The sequence below is a fragment of the Macaca nemestrina genome, chromosome 4, assembly GCF_043159975.1.
Source record: "Macaca nemestrina isolate mMacNem1 chromosome 4, mMacNem.hap1, whole genome shotgun sequence".
NCBI classification, from domain to species: Eukaryota; Metazoa; Chordata; class Mammalia; order Primates; family Cercopithecidae; genus Macaca; species Macaca nemestrina.
The window spans coordinates 37,822,736-37,838,905 of record NC_092128.1 but is presented as its reverse complement, the minus strand read 5'-3'; the positions used below and the strand labels follow the sequence as shown (position 1 = coordinate 37,838,905).

Sequence of the window (16,170 nt, the reverse complement as noted above, 5' to 3'; positions counted from 1 at the left end):
ATCAGCCCAAGAATTCTGGCAATTTAGAAACCAGAGTGTCCTCTTACCTCAAAATGAGTGCACTAGCTCCCCAGCAATGTTTCTTAATCAGTATAAAATGACTGAAATGATAGACATAGAATTCAGAATATGGATGTCAAAGAAACTCATCAAGATTCAATAGAAAGTTGAAACTCAATTCAAGAAATCCAGTAAAATAATCCAAGAGTTCAAAGATGAAATAGCCATTTTCAGAAAGATTCAAATTTAACTTCTAGACTTGAAAAAATTCACAGTAAGAATTTCATAATACAATCAGAAGTATTAATAGCAGAATAGACCAGGCTGAGGAAAGACTTTCCAAACTCAAAGACTGGTTCTTTGAATCAACTCAAACAAAAATAAAGAAAAGAGTATTTTAAAAAATTAAACAAAAACTCCAAGAAATATGTGATTGTATAAAGAGAACAAATCTGCAACTCATTGGCCTTCCTGAGAGGGGAGAGATAATAAACAACTTGGAAAATACATTTGATGATATAGTTCATGAAAATTTCCCTAATCTCATGAAAGAGGTTAACATGTGTATTCAAAAAATATGGAGAACTCCAGCTAGATACTCTATGAGACGACCATCCCCAAAGAATATTCTCATCAGATTCACTAAGGTCAATACAAAAGAAAAAATTTTAAAGGCAGCTAGAGTGAAGAGTCAAGTCCCATACAGAGGGAACCCCATTAGGTTGGCAGCAGACCTTTCAGCAGAAACCTTACAAGCCAGGGGAGATTAGGGGCCTATTTTCAGCATCCTTAAAGAAAAGAAATTCCAACCAAGAATTTTATATCCCACTAAAATAAATTTTATAAGGGAAGGAGAAATAAAATCATTCTCAGATAAGCATACACTGAGAGAATTTGTTTCAAATAGACCACGAGCATTATAAGAGGTCCTTAAGGGAGTACTGAACATGGAATTAAAAGATCGACACCTGCTACCACAAAAACACACTTAAGAACATAGCTCACTGGCATTATAAAGCAACTACACAATATAGTCTATATAACAACCAGCTAATAAAATGATGACAGGATCAAAATCTCACATATCAATACTAACCCTAAATGTAAATGGGCTAAATGACATATTTAAAATGCACAGAGTAGCACCAAGTAGCACTTGGGTACAAAGATAAGACCCAACCATTTTCTGTCTTCAAGAGACCCATCTTGATGTAAGAATACACACAGGCTCAAAGTAAAGGGATGAAGAAAGGTACACCATACAAACAAAAAAGAGCAGGAGTTGGTATTTTATATCAGATACAATAGACTTTAAACCAATAAAAATTAAGAAGGACAAAGAAAGGCATTATATAATAATAAAGAGTAAATCCAACAAGGAGATTTAACTATCCTAAATATTTACATACCAAATATTGGAGCACCCAGGTTCATAAAACACGTTCTTGTTGGCCTATGAACAGATTTAGACACAATAATAGTGGGAGACTTTAACACCCCACTGACAGCATTAGACAGACCTCCAAGGCAGGAAACTAACAAAGAAACTCTGGACTTAAAATCAACACTTGACCAATTGGACCTAATAAGCATCTACAGAACACTCCACCCAACAACCACAGAATATATATTCTTCTCATCTACACATGGAACATATCCTAAGATTGACCACATGCTTGAACATAAAGCAAATCTCAATAGATTCCAAAAAAAAATTAAATCATGCAAAGCACATTCTCACACCACAGTACAATAAAAACAGAAATATCAAGAAAATATCTTAAACCTACCCAAATACATGGATATTAAACAACTTGCTCCTGAATAACTTTTGGAAGAAGAATGAAATTAAGGCATAAATTTAAAATTTGTTTGAAATTAATGAAAATAGGAACTGAATTACCAAAATATCTGGAACACAACTAAAGTTGTGTTAAGAGGAATGTTTATAGCAGTAACCACCTTCATCAAAAAGTAAGAGAGATCTCAAATTAAAACTATAACTTTACACCTAAAGGAATTAGAAAACAGAGAGCAAACTAACCCAAAACCTAGCAGAAAAAACAAATAACTAATGTTAGAGAAGAACTGAACAAAATAGAGATGTAAAAATCCTTACAAAAGATCAATGAAAACAGAAGTGGATTCTTCAAAGAGATAAGTAAGATTGATAGACTGCTAACTACATTAACAACAAGAAAAGAGAGATCCAAATAAGTACAATCATAAATGACAAAGATGATATTAGAACTGATTCCACAGAAATACAAAAGATCCTCAGAGAATAATACTATGAATAACTCTATGCGCAGAAATTAGAAAATCTAGAGGAAATGGATAAATTCCTGAAAACACACAAACTCCCAAAATTGAAAAGGAAGAGATCAAAATTTTGAATAGACCAATATTGAGCTCTGAAATTGAATCAGTAGTAAAAAAAAAAACCTACCAACCAAAACAAGACATGAACCAGATGGATTCACAGTCAAATTCTACCAGATGTACAAAAAAGAATTAGTACTAATGCTACTGAAACTATCCCAGAAAATCAAAGAGGAGGGATTCCTTCTTAACTCATTACATGAAGTTAGCATCAGCCTGATACCAAAATCTGGCAGAGACACATGAAAATAGAAAACTTTAGGCCAGTTTGCCTGATGAACATAGATGCAAAGATTCTCAACCAAATACTAGCAAACCGAATTCAGCAGCACATCAAAAAATTAATATACTACAACCAAGTAGACATTATTCCTGGGATGCAAGGCAGGTTCAATGTATGCAAATCAGTAAATGTGATTCACCACATAAACAGAATGAAAGCAAAAAGTCACATAATCATCTCAATACATATAGAAAAAGCTTCTTATAAAATTCAGCATTCCTTCATGATAAAAAACTCTCAACAGACTAGGCATCAATTGAAAGAAGATACTTAAAAATAATAAGAGCCATCTATGACAAACCCACAGCTAACATCATATGGAATGGGCAAAAACTGGCATTATTCCCCTTGAGGACTGAAACAAAACAAGTATACCTACTCTTACCACTCCTATTCAACATAGTACTGGAAGTTCTAGCCAGAGCAATCAGGAATGAGAAAGAAATAAATGGCATCAAAATAGGAAAAAATGTCAAACTATCTCTCTTTGTTAACGATATGATTCTACACCTAGAAAAACCTAGAGACTGCCAAAAGGCTCTTAGAACTAATAAACAATTTTAGTGAAGTTTTAGGATACAAGATCAATGTACAGAACTCAGTAGCATTTTTATACACCAATAATGTCCAGGCTGAGTCAAATCAAGAACGCAATCCCATTTATAATAGCCACAATGAAAATGAAATACCTGGGAATAGAGATAAGCAAGGTGGTGAAAGATCTCTATGAGGATGACTTCAAAATACTGCTGAAAAAATCAGAGATGACATAAATAAATGGAAAAACCTTACATGTTCATGGATTGGAATAATTAATATTGTTAAAATCGCCATACTGCCCAAAGAAATTACAGATTCAATGCTCCTCCTATCAATCTGCCAATGTCACTTTTCATAGAATTGGGAAAAACTATTCTAACATTCATATGGGACCAAAAAAGAGCTCTAATAGTTAAAGCAATCCTAAGCAAAAAAACAAAGCTTATGCCAAAGATATAACTACTCAACTTCAAGCTATACTATAACGCTGCAGTAACCAAAACAACATGGTACTGACTGAAAACCAGACACATAGACAAATGGAAAAGAATAGAAAACTCAGAGATAAAGCTGCACATCTACAACCATCTAATCTTCAACAAGGCCAGTAAAAGCAAGCAATGATGAAAGGCTCTTTATTCAACAAACGGTGCTGGGATAACTGGCTAGACATATGCAGAACAATGAAACCGGACCCTTATTTTTCACCATATACAAAAATTATTTCAAGATATATTAAAGATTTAAATGTAAGACCTCAAGCTATAAAAATCCTTTAAGAAAACAGCAATAAGATACCATTTCATACCAATGAGAATGGCTATTACTGAAAAGTCAAAAAACAACAGATGCTGGAGAGGCTGCAGAGCAAAAAGAACACTTATACACTATTGGTGGGAATGTAAATTAGTTCAGCCACTGTGGAAAGCAGTTTGGAGAATTCTCAAAGAACTTAAAACTGAGCTATCATTTGACCCAGCAATCCCATTACTGAGTATATTTATTTATTTATTTCCTTCCCGAAGGAAATAAATTGTTCTGCCAAAAAGACGCATGCACTCGTATGTTCATCACCACATTAGCAAAGACATGGAATCAACCTAGGTGCCCTTCAGTGGTGAACTGGATAAAGAAATGTGGTACATACATACATACCATGGAATACTACAGCCATAAAAAGAACAAAATCACATCCTTTGCAGAAACGTGAATGTAGCTGGAGGCCATAATTCTAAGCAAATTAACACAGGAACAGAAAATAAAATACTACATTTTCTCACTTGTAAGTGAGAGCTAAACATTAAGCACACGTGGACATAAAACATGGGAACAATAGATGCTACAGACTGCTGGGGACGAAGGGGAGGGGCCATAGGTGGAAAAATTACCTATTGGGTACTGTGCTCACTATCTGCATGACAAGGATCCATATCCCAAACCTCAGCATCATACAATATACTCATGCAGCAAACCTGCACACATACCCCCATATCTGCAATAAAAGTTGAAGTTTGGGGAAAAAAAGACAATAGAAGAGCAATGAACCAAGCATAGGACCCTTCAAAGCATGTGGCCCTGGAAGACCATCCAGGTCACATGCTCATGAAGCCAGCTTGGGTGGTAAAGCATAGTTGGTTAGGCATGAAGAGATATTTTTAAATATTTCTGTATGATTTTCATTTTTGCAATGTGTGAGCATTGTTTTCTTAATCTAAAAGTCTATATTTGAAAAGGTTGTATAAATTAGAACCAAGGCAGAGGCAGTGGAAATGCAGAGGAGAGAGCCTGAGAAAGATATTTTTTTATTCAGAATCACAGGAGTTAGCCATAAACAGTCAGTTGCATAGACTCATATTCCACACAGCACAGAGATAATTGTGTAAACATTCACAAATACAACTATGACTAGCACTTATTTTAAGAAAGCTTCACTTATGAATAGGAGTAGGTGAGCAAAGGGTTTTCCCGGTACATCTATTTCTTACTTTCCATGAGAATAATAAAAATAAACAAAACCATCCTGTAATTTTCTCTTTGGGAACATATTAAAGTGAATTGTCTCTCTCTGAAGAATTGAATTAAAAGGCAATGGAATTTGGCCAGGGCATTGAGAATTATTAGAAAGTTAGGCCTTCGAATAGTGTTCTGCTTTCTTTAGAATCTCCAAGTAGTAATTTCTCTCAGTTGAATTTCCTTATGTCATTATTGTGACCTTTTATATCTTTTTCCTACTGTTTTACATGGATGAATGCCAAGACTGTACTTGCAAATAGAAGCCCACCTGCCTATACGGAAGGAACAATACACAAATCAGTGGAAATCTGAAAAGATGTTCAAGCTTCTAGTAATTTTGACCAGGAATCTAACCACACTTAATGGCCTGTGAGCAGGATCATACTTTACATACCTCAGTCATTTGTCTTCATTGCAGCAACATGAACAGGGGGCTGATCTTGGGTGGAAAGTTGGAACAAGTTTTCCCCTCTGAACATTAGGTGAACATGGGACACTTTTGAACTTTAAATGTATCCAAACAATTTCATTTACAGATTTATTTCACTTGTAGGTTTTTGTATATGTACATAGGTTTTGTGATATACATTTGTGTTGAATTAAAGGAGAATCAATTGAAAAAAAGGAAGCTATATATTCAATGATACTTTCACACATTTCTTTAAATAGATATCCACCTCTTTATAAATGCTGAATGGAACACAGAAATTATGAGAACATAATTTTGTAAACACAGATTGAAATATGTAGGAAATAGTTTAGAAATATGAAAATCAAATTTACAACTGTAAAAACTTAGAAGCCTGACCTAACTGAATTAAACAAGCCTTTATTTTGTTTGTCAGTGGAAAACAGTTCAGAATTTCAACCAGTAATAAAATATCTGAGAGGGGAGTGCAATTAAGAAAGGGAAATATAAAAAGGCAATATTTACAAAAAGTACTTAAACTCAGCTGTTAAAACAGGGAATGTAACTTAAATTTTTAAGTAATGTTTTCACGTTAAGTAGTGTCTTGGACTTAAAGGTGTTTAAATTTTCAAAGTGTGGCTAATTTATAATAATATGCTCTGACTAACATGTGAATTCCATTATGGTTATGTAATTCATTGTTGCCTGTGAGTTTCAGTAAATCAGTCAGATATAAGGAAAGAGTGCAACTCACTCTTACCAGGAAATGATGACTTACACATGATGCCCTCCTTCAGCATTCAATAAATACTACAACGGTCCAGACATAATGGCAATGTAGACAAATAATTTTGTTCCAAGCAGCTAGAAGAGCTATGCCTAGGTGATGTTATATAGTTGCTCACTTCGGTCTTTTTTTTTTTTTTTTTCCGCCAGACTTTATGTCTGAGAGTGATTTGCGTGTCAGTCTTTTATTTGTTTTTGACTGCAAACATCAATTTGCCTGCTCATCTACATCCAACTTAATTAAAATGCACAATTGGAAAACATTTATTGTAACCACATCACATTTCACAGAGGGATGCTTTGTTGAGCTAGATTTTCATCATGACCTAAATGTCATTAGCCGTCTGACCAGCCTCAGCTTTGTATTACAACTGAACCACCCCTTTCATCATTTAGAAATGCGTGTTTCTTAGGAGATCAGTGGTTTTCGACCTTAGGGCTCATCAGAATCACTGTAGAGCTTTCTAAATATATGGGTTATGCTTGGCTCTGGACTAGATGTAACAAATAAGACTCCTCCTCACCTCACTTTTATTTCCCTTATCTATAGCAATGTGAAAGCTCTCCGGTAAACAGGCATTACCTGGATTCATGGACAATTAGCTCTTACTGCACTCCTACATAACTTCCCCTTTGGGAAGATTCTAGTGGGTTCCTGTTAACTAGGCTCAGTCTTGTGTTGAAATCTACATGCACTTTATTAGATCCAGAGAAATGCTACCACTTCTGTAAATATTGATGATAAAACTGATGTGATGCAGGAGGAAAGAAAGGAAAAAGGAAAATGATTTTAAGTTTTTTCTTTTTCTTTTCTTATCTATTGATACTGCATATGTCCAGTTCTCTTCCTGCCACAACAGATCAGAAGACTCTGAGAAGCTAACTACCTTTGTATTGATTCAACCTAGATAGCCACCAAATTGCCTTTTATTTCTAACTTGTTTCTTTAACTATGTCCTGGTTACTTTGGGTAATGCTGGAGAAAAGAGGTTATGGATTAAAATATTTAAAAGTCTAAGTATTACCATTGTTAGTTCCCTTCAAGAAGAAACAGAATGAGATAAAAATCTTTTCATCGTACATTTAAATTAAAAGTTCCCAGAGTCTTGCTTGTATTGTCACCAATAAATGGTATTGGTAAGAAGTGATGTTTCTTGATAGTATTCATCTCAGGAAACCAACTTCTCAAAATAAAAGACCTTTCAGGCATCACACAAATTAAAACTTCGCCTGTCACATACTTCCCACTTCTGCTAGTTCGTAGGTGGAAAAATCTGAACAGAGGGTTTAGTTTTTCCCCAGGAAGAATTAGCATGTAAGAGAATGTGGTAGAGAATAGCTAAGCATTCATCAAAGTCAGTTTCTCTTCTCCATGGCATACAACTTGACTATATTTCTCAGTGTCTCCTGACATTAGGTATTTGGCCATGAGACTGAGTTCTAACCAGTGGAATGTGATCAGCAATGATGTGGCCAGCTTCCAGGGCTGGCCCATAGAAAACCTGACAGCTTCTTTTTTCCTTCCTTCGGTTGGGTGTCAACGTCCACAGAGTTCCTAGAAGCCATAATTGAAGACACAGTCTAGTCATCCTGGGACCCTAAATGACCTCCCTGCCCCACCCCTGAACATAAACCTGCCTTGAATCACCTGGACTATTTTTCTGAGAGAGAAATAAACTTTAATTGGGTTTGAGCTATTATAAGTTTGTTTGGGCTATCTGTTACAGCACTTAGCTTATCTCATCTAATACAGGGATTATGCAACTCAGAAACTGGAAATAAAAACAAAGATAATTAAACGATTTTATAATAAGCCTATTCATATAGTTTGGACGTTTGTTTCCTCCAAGTCTCATGTTGAAATGTGATCCTCAGTGTTGGAAGTGGGACCTGTTGGAAGTTATTTAGGGGATGGATCCTTCATGAATACTTTGGTGCCTTCCCCACAGTAATTACAGCAATTAGAGAGGTCTTGCTTGCTAGTTCACATGAAAGCTAGTGGTTTAAAAGAGCCCAGCATCTCTCCTGCTCCTTCTCTTGCCCTGTGATATGCCTCCTCCCTCTTCACCTTCTGCCATGAGTAAAAGCTTCCTGAGACCTCACCAGAAATCGAGCAGATGCTGGTGCCATGCTTGTATAGCCTGCAGAACTGTGAGCCAAATAAATCTTTTTTCTTCTTCATCAATTACCCAGTCTCAGGCATTCTTTTATAGTGATGCAAGACTGACTAATATAACAATTTAAAAACAAGCTCAAGTTTTTGTAGAGCCTAAGAATATTACCTCCTTTTAGTTCCTATGGTTCATGATGCTATGAAAAAGAATGGGAAAATATCGACTCCTGTATACTTTGTGGTAGCTTACACTGTGTGCAGAGTCATGGGAGTAGAGCAGATGCAAAACTCTTCTAAACATACCTTTGTGTTTAAAACCACATCACATTTTTTCTCTTTGCTTATCCAAAAAAGAAACAATACCCATGCATGCTAATGTAAGGCAATAAGTTTCACAGGGGAGAGAAAGAATTATTTATAAATTGTATGTCTAGTCATAAATATTTGTTACGATAATCTAGGCCTTTTAAAACAGAAGTTGTTCCTCAAAACAAATAATCTGCAAATTTTCTTTTAAAAAATCTACCAAACTGAATGGCCTAAAAGATATAGAGATTGAATAGGAATCATATAACTGAAACAATTCACTCTTTAATTCCTGACAGTATTTTCTTTTTATTATTATTATTTATTTTTTTATTGTTTTACTTTAAGTTCTAGGGTACATGTGCACAACGTGCAGGTTTGTTACATATGTATACATGTGCCAGGTTAGTGTGCTGCACCCGTTAACTCGTTATTTACATTAGGTATATCTCCTAATGCTATCCCTCCCCCCCTTCCCACCCCCGGCAGGCCCCAGTATGTGATGTTCCCCACCCCGTGTCCATGTGTTCTCATTGTTCAATTCCCACCTATGAGTGAGAACATGCAGTGTTTGGTTTTCTCTCCTTGCAATAGTTTGCCCAGAATGATGGTTTCCAGCTTCATCCATGTCCCTATAAAGGACATGAAGTCAATGAAGTCATCCCTTTTTATGGCTGCATAGTATTCCATGGTGTATATGTGCCACATTTTCTTAATCCAGACTATTATTGATAGACATTTGGGTTGGTTCCAAGTCTTTGCTATTGTGAATAGTGCCACAATAAACACACGTGTGCATGTGTCTTTATAGCAGCATGATTTATAATCCTTTGGGTATATAACCAGTAATGGGATGGCTGGGTCAAATGGTATTTCTAGTTCTAGATCCTTGAGGAATCGCCACACTGTCTTCCACAGTGGTTGAACTAGTTTACAGTCCCACCAACAGCATAAAAGCATTCCTATTTCTCCACATCCTCAACAGCACCTGTTGTTTCCTGACTTTTTAATAATCGCCATTCTAACTGGTATGAGATGGTATCTCATTGTGGTTTTGATTTGCATTTCTCTGATGGCCAGTGATGATGAGCATTTTTTCCTGTGTTGGCTGAATAAATGTCTTCTTTTGAGAAGTGTCTGTTCATATCCTTTGCCCACTTTTTAATGGGGTTGTTTGATTTTTTCTTGTAAATTTGTTTAAGTTCTTTGTAGATTCTAGATATTAGCCCTTTGTCAGATGGGTAGATTGTAAAAAATTTCTCCCATTCTGTAGGTTGCCTGTTCACTCTGATGGTAGTTTCTTTTGCTGTGCAGAACCTCTTTGGTTTAATTAGATCCCATTTGTCAGTTTTGGCTCTTGTTGCCATTGCTTTTGGTGTTTTAGTCATGAAGTCCTTGCCCATGCCTATGGCCTGAATGGTACTGCCTAGGTTTTCTTCCGGGGTTTTTATGGTTTGGGGCCTAACATTTAAGTCTTTAATCTATCTTGAACTGATTTTTGTATAAGGTATAAGGAAGGGATCCAGTTTCAGATTTCTACAGATGGCTAGCCAGTTTTCCCAGCACCATTTATTAAATAGGGAATCCTTTCCCCATTTCTTGTTTTTGTCAGGTTTGTCAAAGATCAGATGGTTGTAGATGTGTGATTATTTCTGAGGGCACTATTCTGTTCCATTGGTCTATATCTCTGTTTTGGTACAGTACCATGCTGTTTTGGTTACTGTAGTCTTGTAGTATAGTTTGAAGTCAGGTAGCATGATGCCTCTAGCTTTGTTCTTTTTGCTTAGGATTGTCTTGGCAATGTGGGCTCTTTTTTGGTTCCATGTGAACTTTAAAGTAGTTTTTTCCAATTCTGTGAAGAAAGTTATTGGTAGCTTGATGGGGATGTCATTGAATCTATAAATTACCTTGGGTAGTATGGCCATTTTCACGATATTGATTCTTCCTATCCATGAGCATGGAATGTTCTTCCATTTGTCTGTGTCCTCTTATTTCACTGAGCAGTGGTTTGTAGTTCTCTTTGAAGAGGTCCTTCACATCCCTTGTAAGTTGGATTCCTAGGTATTTTATTCTCTTTGAAGCAATTTTGAATGTGAGTTCAGTCATGATTTGGCTCTCTGTCTGTTATTGGTGTATAGGAATGCTTGTGAGTTTTGCACATTGATTTTGTATCCCAGGACTTTGCTGAACTTCCTTATCAGCTTAAGGAGATTTTGGGCTGAGACAGTGGGGTTTTCTAAATATACAATCATGTCATCTGCAAACAGGGACAATTTGACTTCCTCTTTTCCTAATTGAATATCCTTTATTTCTTTCTCTTGCCTGATTGCCCTGGCCAGAACTTCCAACACTATGTTGAATAGGAGTGGTGGGAGAGGGCGTCCCTGTCTTGTGCCAGTTTTCAAAGGGAATGCTTCCCGTTTTTGCCCATTCAGTATGATATTGGCTGTGGGTTTGTCATAAATAGCTCTTATTATTTTGAGATACATTCCATCAATACCTAGTTTATTGAGAGTTTTTAGCATGAAGTGCTGTTGAATTTTGTCAAAAGCCTTTTCTGCATCTATTGAGATAATCATGTGGTTTTTGTGTTTGGTTCTGTTTATATGATGGATTACTTTTATTGATTTGTGTATGTCGAACCAGCCTTGCATCCCAGGAATGAAGCCCACTTGATCATGGTGGATAAGCTTTTTGATGTGCTGCTGGATTTGGTTTCCCAGTATTTTATTGAGGATTTTTGCATTGATGTTCATCAGTGATATTGGTCTAAAATTATCTTTTTTTGTTGTTGTGTCTCTGCCAGTTCCTGACAGCATTTTCAAATTGTGTGATATGCACATTAAAAAGCTGACATTTTGAAGTTAGACATCTTGTAGTTAGAAATATCAATCTCTTACAAAAATTGCTTTTCCAACAGAACAATCAATATTAAAATTACAACTGAATTTTCATTGTAGTTATACTTTATTATTTCCATCTTTCATGAATGGAAAGGCACTAGAATAACGTAATCCTCTAGAAATCCCAGAGCTATGTCTGCTAGGTTCAAATTTGTTATTGAGATATTTGCGACTTAGAAGAGCTTCTCGTGCAAATGACAGTGGTGATACTTCCTTCTCCCATGCAGGTAGCTCTTGCTAGTCACTAATCAGCAATGGGGTCACCTGGGACCCATTCTGAGAGCATTGGTTTGCTTAGGATGGCGATCTCTCTTCTAGTCCTCCATACAGAACTTTCCAGCCACCCTTCAAGTCCTGCTGGAGATCAGGAGGAGGTTGGTAGGGCAGGAGAGAAATAGCTATGACTTAAACATTTCCTATTTTTGCTGCCATTTTCTCTAGAGGAGCTAACAAATTTTAAGTGCCTAACAAGGTGGCATACATTCATTTTGTGCTTACATTTTGTGCATACATACATTTTGTGCCAAGAATATAAGAAGTATTTAAAATCACATTTAAGTCCTCCTACATGGAGCTCTGTTTCTCTCCACTGTACGCATAATGAAATGAACCCTTGGAGAGGTCACATAATTTGTCTAAAATCATCTATTTAATAAATAGTAGTACCTAAGAACTCTGAAATAGGACTTTTGTGCTGCTGACATGCTTTGGTGGGCTGCCTTTTCACATATAAACTCACAGAAAATACTGGAAATCTAGGAATTTTGTTGTTGTTTTCTAAGTAATGTATACCTCCTTTGATTTTTCTCAACCTTTGTATTGTTCAGCATAGCCCACAATACAGATATGTAGGGAGCTTGCTGGCTGCGTGGGGATACCCTAGGAGGGACTGCACCTTGATACTGAAATGAAAAGAAACTGCAAGAAAAACCCATACTGGCGATTTAGTTTAAAACAACATCTCAAAGGTCTTTGAATTGTATCCTCAAAGGGCTGAATTGTATCCCCTCCACTAAATTCATACATTGACATTCTAACCCCCAGTACCTCATAATATGTCTGTATTTAGAGATAGGGCCCTTGAAGAGCTGATTAAGGTAAAATGAGGTCCTATGTGTGGGGCCTACTTAATCCAATATGACTGGGATCTTTAAGAAGAGATTAGGACATAGACAGAGGAAAGACACAAAGAAAAGACAGCCACCTACAAGCCAGAGAGGGCCTTGGAAGGAACTAACCCTACTAGCTACTTGATCTTGGGACTTCTAGCCTCCAGAAATATGAGAAAAATAATTTCCATTGTTGAAGCCACACAGCCTCTGGTACTTCCTTATGGCAGCCCTAGCAAACCAATACTAAAGGAGTTGCATAACTGCTGATATCTAAAATTAAGAGCATTCCTAATTATACAATGTTCCTCTTTAAAAATCAGAAATGTAGGCAAGAAAATCACACATAAATAGTGAAAGGTTGAATGTAGAAAGAAGAAATTCAAGTTATTTCACAAACTATTTTATTACACTGGAATGTTATTGCTCCAAATGCAACCTGGCTGAGAGGATCTATGACTGAGCCCTTGAAATCTTGTTATTCGGGGTAGCCTAATGATGCTTAGGATTGCACTACTTGAGCTCAAGGCAAATCAAAGAAGCTATCTAGATTTCTTCACGCAGCTACTTGGATACACTTACCGTGGAAAGACTTTAAACCTTTTCAGATTCTCACTAAATTTTCTGCAGGTGGACAAATACAGAAATACCTGAGAAATGATGGCAATGCCTGCCGTTAAAGTCAGAAGAAAACATGTGTATGACTAATGGAAAGAGAAATCTCAAAAGAAAGAAAAAAGCTGAAGAATGAATTAAATCTTATCTGAAGACATTAGAAGGGATTGTCTATGACAAAAGTCCCTTTGACTTTCAAGTCACTACTTATTTTTAAAGTGCATGCATAGTACTATAGGGGAAAATTAGAATTAGAAATTGACTTTGACCTCAAATATTCCTTGATAGGCTATGAGAAAAAAGATGCAGACACAAAAAGCCATAATTTCATGAGGCTTCTGTAAAATCTGTAAGGGCAGTCAAAATGTAATAAAATCAAAGAGAGCAGCAAAAGTAATTGTGGCTAGGGGCACTGGATGAGACAGCATTCACGCAGGGTCTGGAAGGTGACAAGTGGGGTTGCAGAGGGAAGAACTTTCAAGGCAGACAGACTAACATAAGAAAAAGCAGATGTTGAATGCAAATCATGTTTAGCAGAAAAGTAGAAGTCTAACATGTTTACATAAAGGGAAGCATGAAGAGGATGGGGCCCTTCACCTTGCACTTAAAGGACCTGGGTTTGAATCCTGGGTTCTCCATTTGGTAGATTTATGTCCTCCATCTTCCTGAGCCTCAAATTTCTCATCTGTGAGAAGGAGATACTGAATCAAAACCTCACAATTGTGAAGATTAAAAGTGAGTAACCTGTGTGAAATCTCCACCTAGCAAAGACTGATATGCAATAAAAACTCAGTATATGTGAGAGGAACCTATAGGATTATGTAAGAAACAAGGAACCAATAAAGTTTTTGAGCACACAAATGAGATGACCAGAACTAGACATTTGGAAATTTATCGCAGCAATATTGTGTGTAGAATGAATTAAAAGACAGCCATTGTACAGGAAGGAAGACCCAGTAGGAGAGTATTACACTAGTGCAGGTTGGAGGCAGTGAAAGCCTGAACAATGCTGCTGGGAATGAGCAGGAGGGGATGTGGGTAAGAGGCTTCATTGGAGAGAAAATGGCTGGGATAGGCACCCTGGGACATGCACTGCTGTTCAGAAAATTAGATTCTGGTTCTGTGGCAGAACCAAGTAGACACGACCTCTATTGAGCTACCTCTGTGAATTCTCAGTTTGCACATCTATAAAATAAAAAGATTAGAAAATCCCTAAGTATTCCTAGAGCACTAAAATGCTTCATGCCTATTTGAATCAATAGAACTTGTTAAGCTGATTAAATGAGAAAGAGCATAAGGGAGATATAAAAATTGAAGATAACCTGAAACAAGTGGTAATTATGAGTTAGTGGGTCAGTAGATGATGGCATTACTAAGAATATGGAAGAGACGAAAAGGAACAGGTTTGGAGAGAATATAATGAATGTTATTTCTAACAGTTTGAAGGACTGTCCTTCAAACAATTAGGTAGTGTTGTGAATATTCAAAATTTCATTATTTTAAACTATCTCCTCTACCATGTAAACATACGCTTTTAAACAAATGCTTTCTCTTTAACTTATAGATTCTGTTCATTGGAGATTCAACCAACAGAGGGATCATGTACTATCTTATCGAAAGGCTGAATGAAACGTTACAGGAATGGCAGAAAGTACATGGCACTAAATTCTATCACAACGTCAATGGTGGGAAGACTTTGATCAGTTATTCCTACTATCCCCAGTTCTGGATAAGCCCTTCACTGAGACCAACATTCGAAAATGCACTTGAACACCTGTTGCAAAGGTACAATGAAACTATAATGAAAGACACAAAGCCCACAAAGTACTGATGTTCTACGAGCAGTCATCACTGCTCAACTGCTCACTGTACATCAAATGTGCTCAAAAGGTTAGATACCAAGTAAGGGGGTGGAAAACAAGTTGGAAATTACAAGGAGTCTTATGATCAAGATGCCTGATACAGTGAAATGTGAGGCAGTGCCTTTACAATGTTTACCTTCTGTTTTAGGGCAACATGTGTTGTTTTTCTTTCTGGATTTCAGATCACGCCCCCTAGAGAATACTGTCCAGACTGTATTGGTTGTTGGTGGAGTTCAGTGGCTCAATTCCAATCACCTGCAAATTATTCACAAAGTTTTGAAGAGGTAAATGTCTGTAACAATAATTGTCATTAGTATTCTAAGTCAAAAAAGTTACTACGGATGTGACTGAGTTTTTATCCAGATTTTATTTAAAGAACAACTTATAATTTAGCATTAAGTATTTAAAGTCTAGTTTAAAATACTAAAATAAAATAGTCTTGTATCCAGTCACAACATAGTTGTTCATTATCCAGATTTACATTTAGTAAAGATCAAAATGTGTCTGATACCTAAAACTCCATCTGTAAAAAAAACCATAATATACATCAAATATATAAAACGAGCATTTAGTCTTATATTGCCAATTATCACATTCTGAAAGAATTCTATGGTATTTGTTTATATAAACAACAAACATCTAGAAGTGTAATTAAAGTTACTGACTTTAGAATTATAATTATCTCATTCAGGGAAAATTTACTCAATATCCTAGTGATCATCAAAACTTTGGGAATTGGATTTCATCTGCCAGTGGATGGAGTACATTTCTTAACACAGGTAAGCACATTTCCTCCAGGCTAGGTGAATTATAAGGATCCCTGCTGGAAAAAGACCCATAAGGCACTAT

General features: G+C 36.3%; 1 protein-coding gene across 6 annotated transcripts in view; it reads left to right on the top strand.

Moving 5' to 3' along the window:
- Window positions 1-16,170, top strand: part of LOC105475315 (cadherin like and PC-esterase domain containing 1) — a 311,154-nt gene that overhangs the window by 261,817 nt on the left and 33,167 nt on the right. For all 6 annotated transcript variants that reach the window (XM_011730473.3, XM_011730510.3, XM_011730493.3 and 3 more), the window contains 3 exons: window positions 15,024-15,244; window positions 15,504-15,605; window positions 16,013-16,100. In XM_011730473.3, the coding sequence (XP_011728775.2) occupies window positions 15,024-15,244; window positions 15,504-15,605; window positions 16,013-16,100 (411 nt within the window). The remainder of the gene's footprint in view (window positions 1-15,023; window positions 15,245-15,503; window positions 15,606-16,012; window positions 16,101-16,170) is intronic.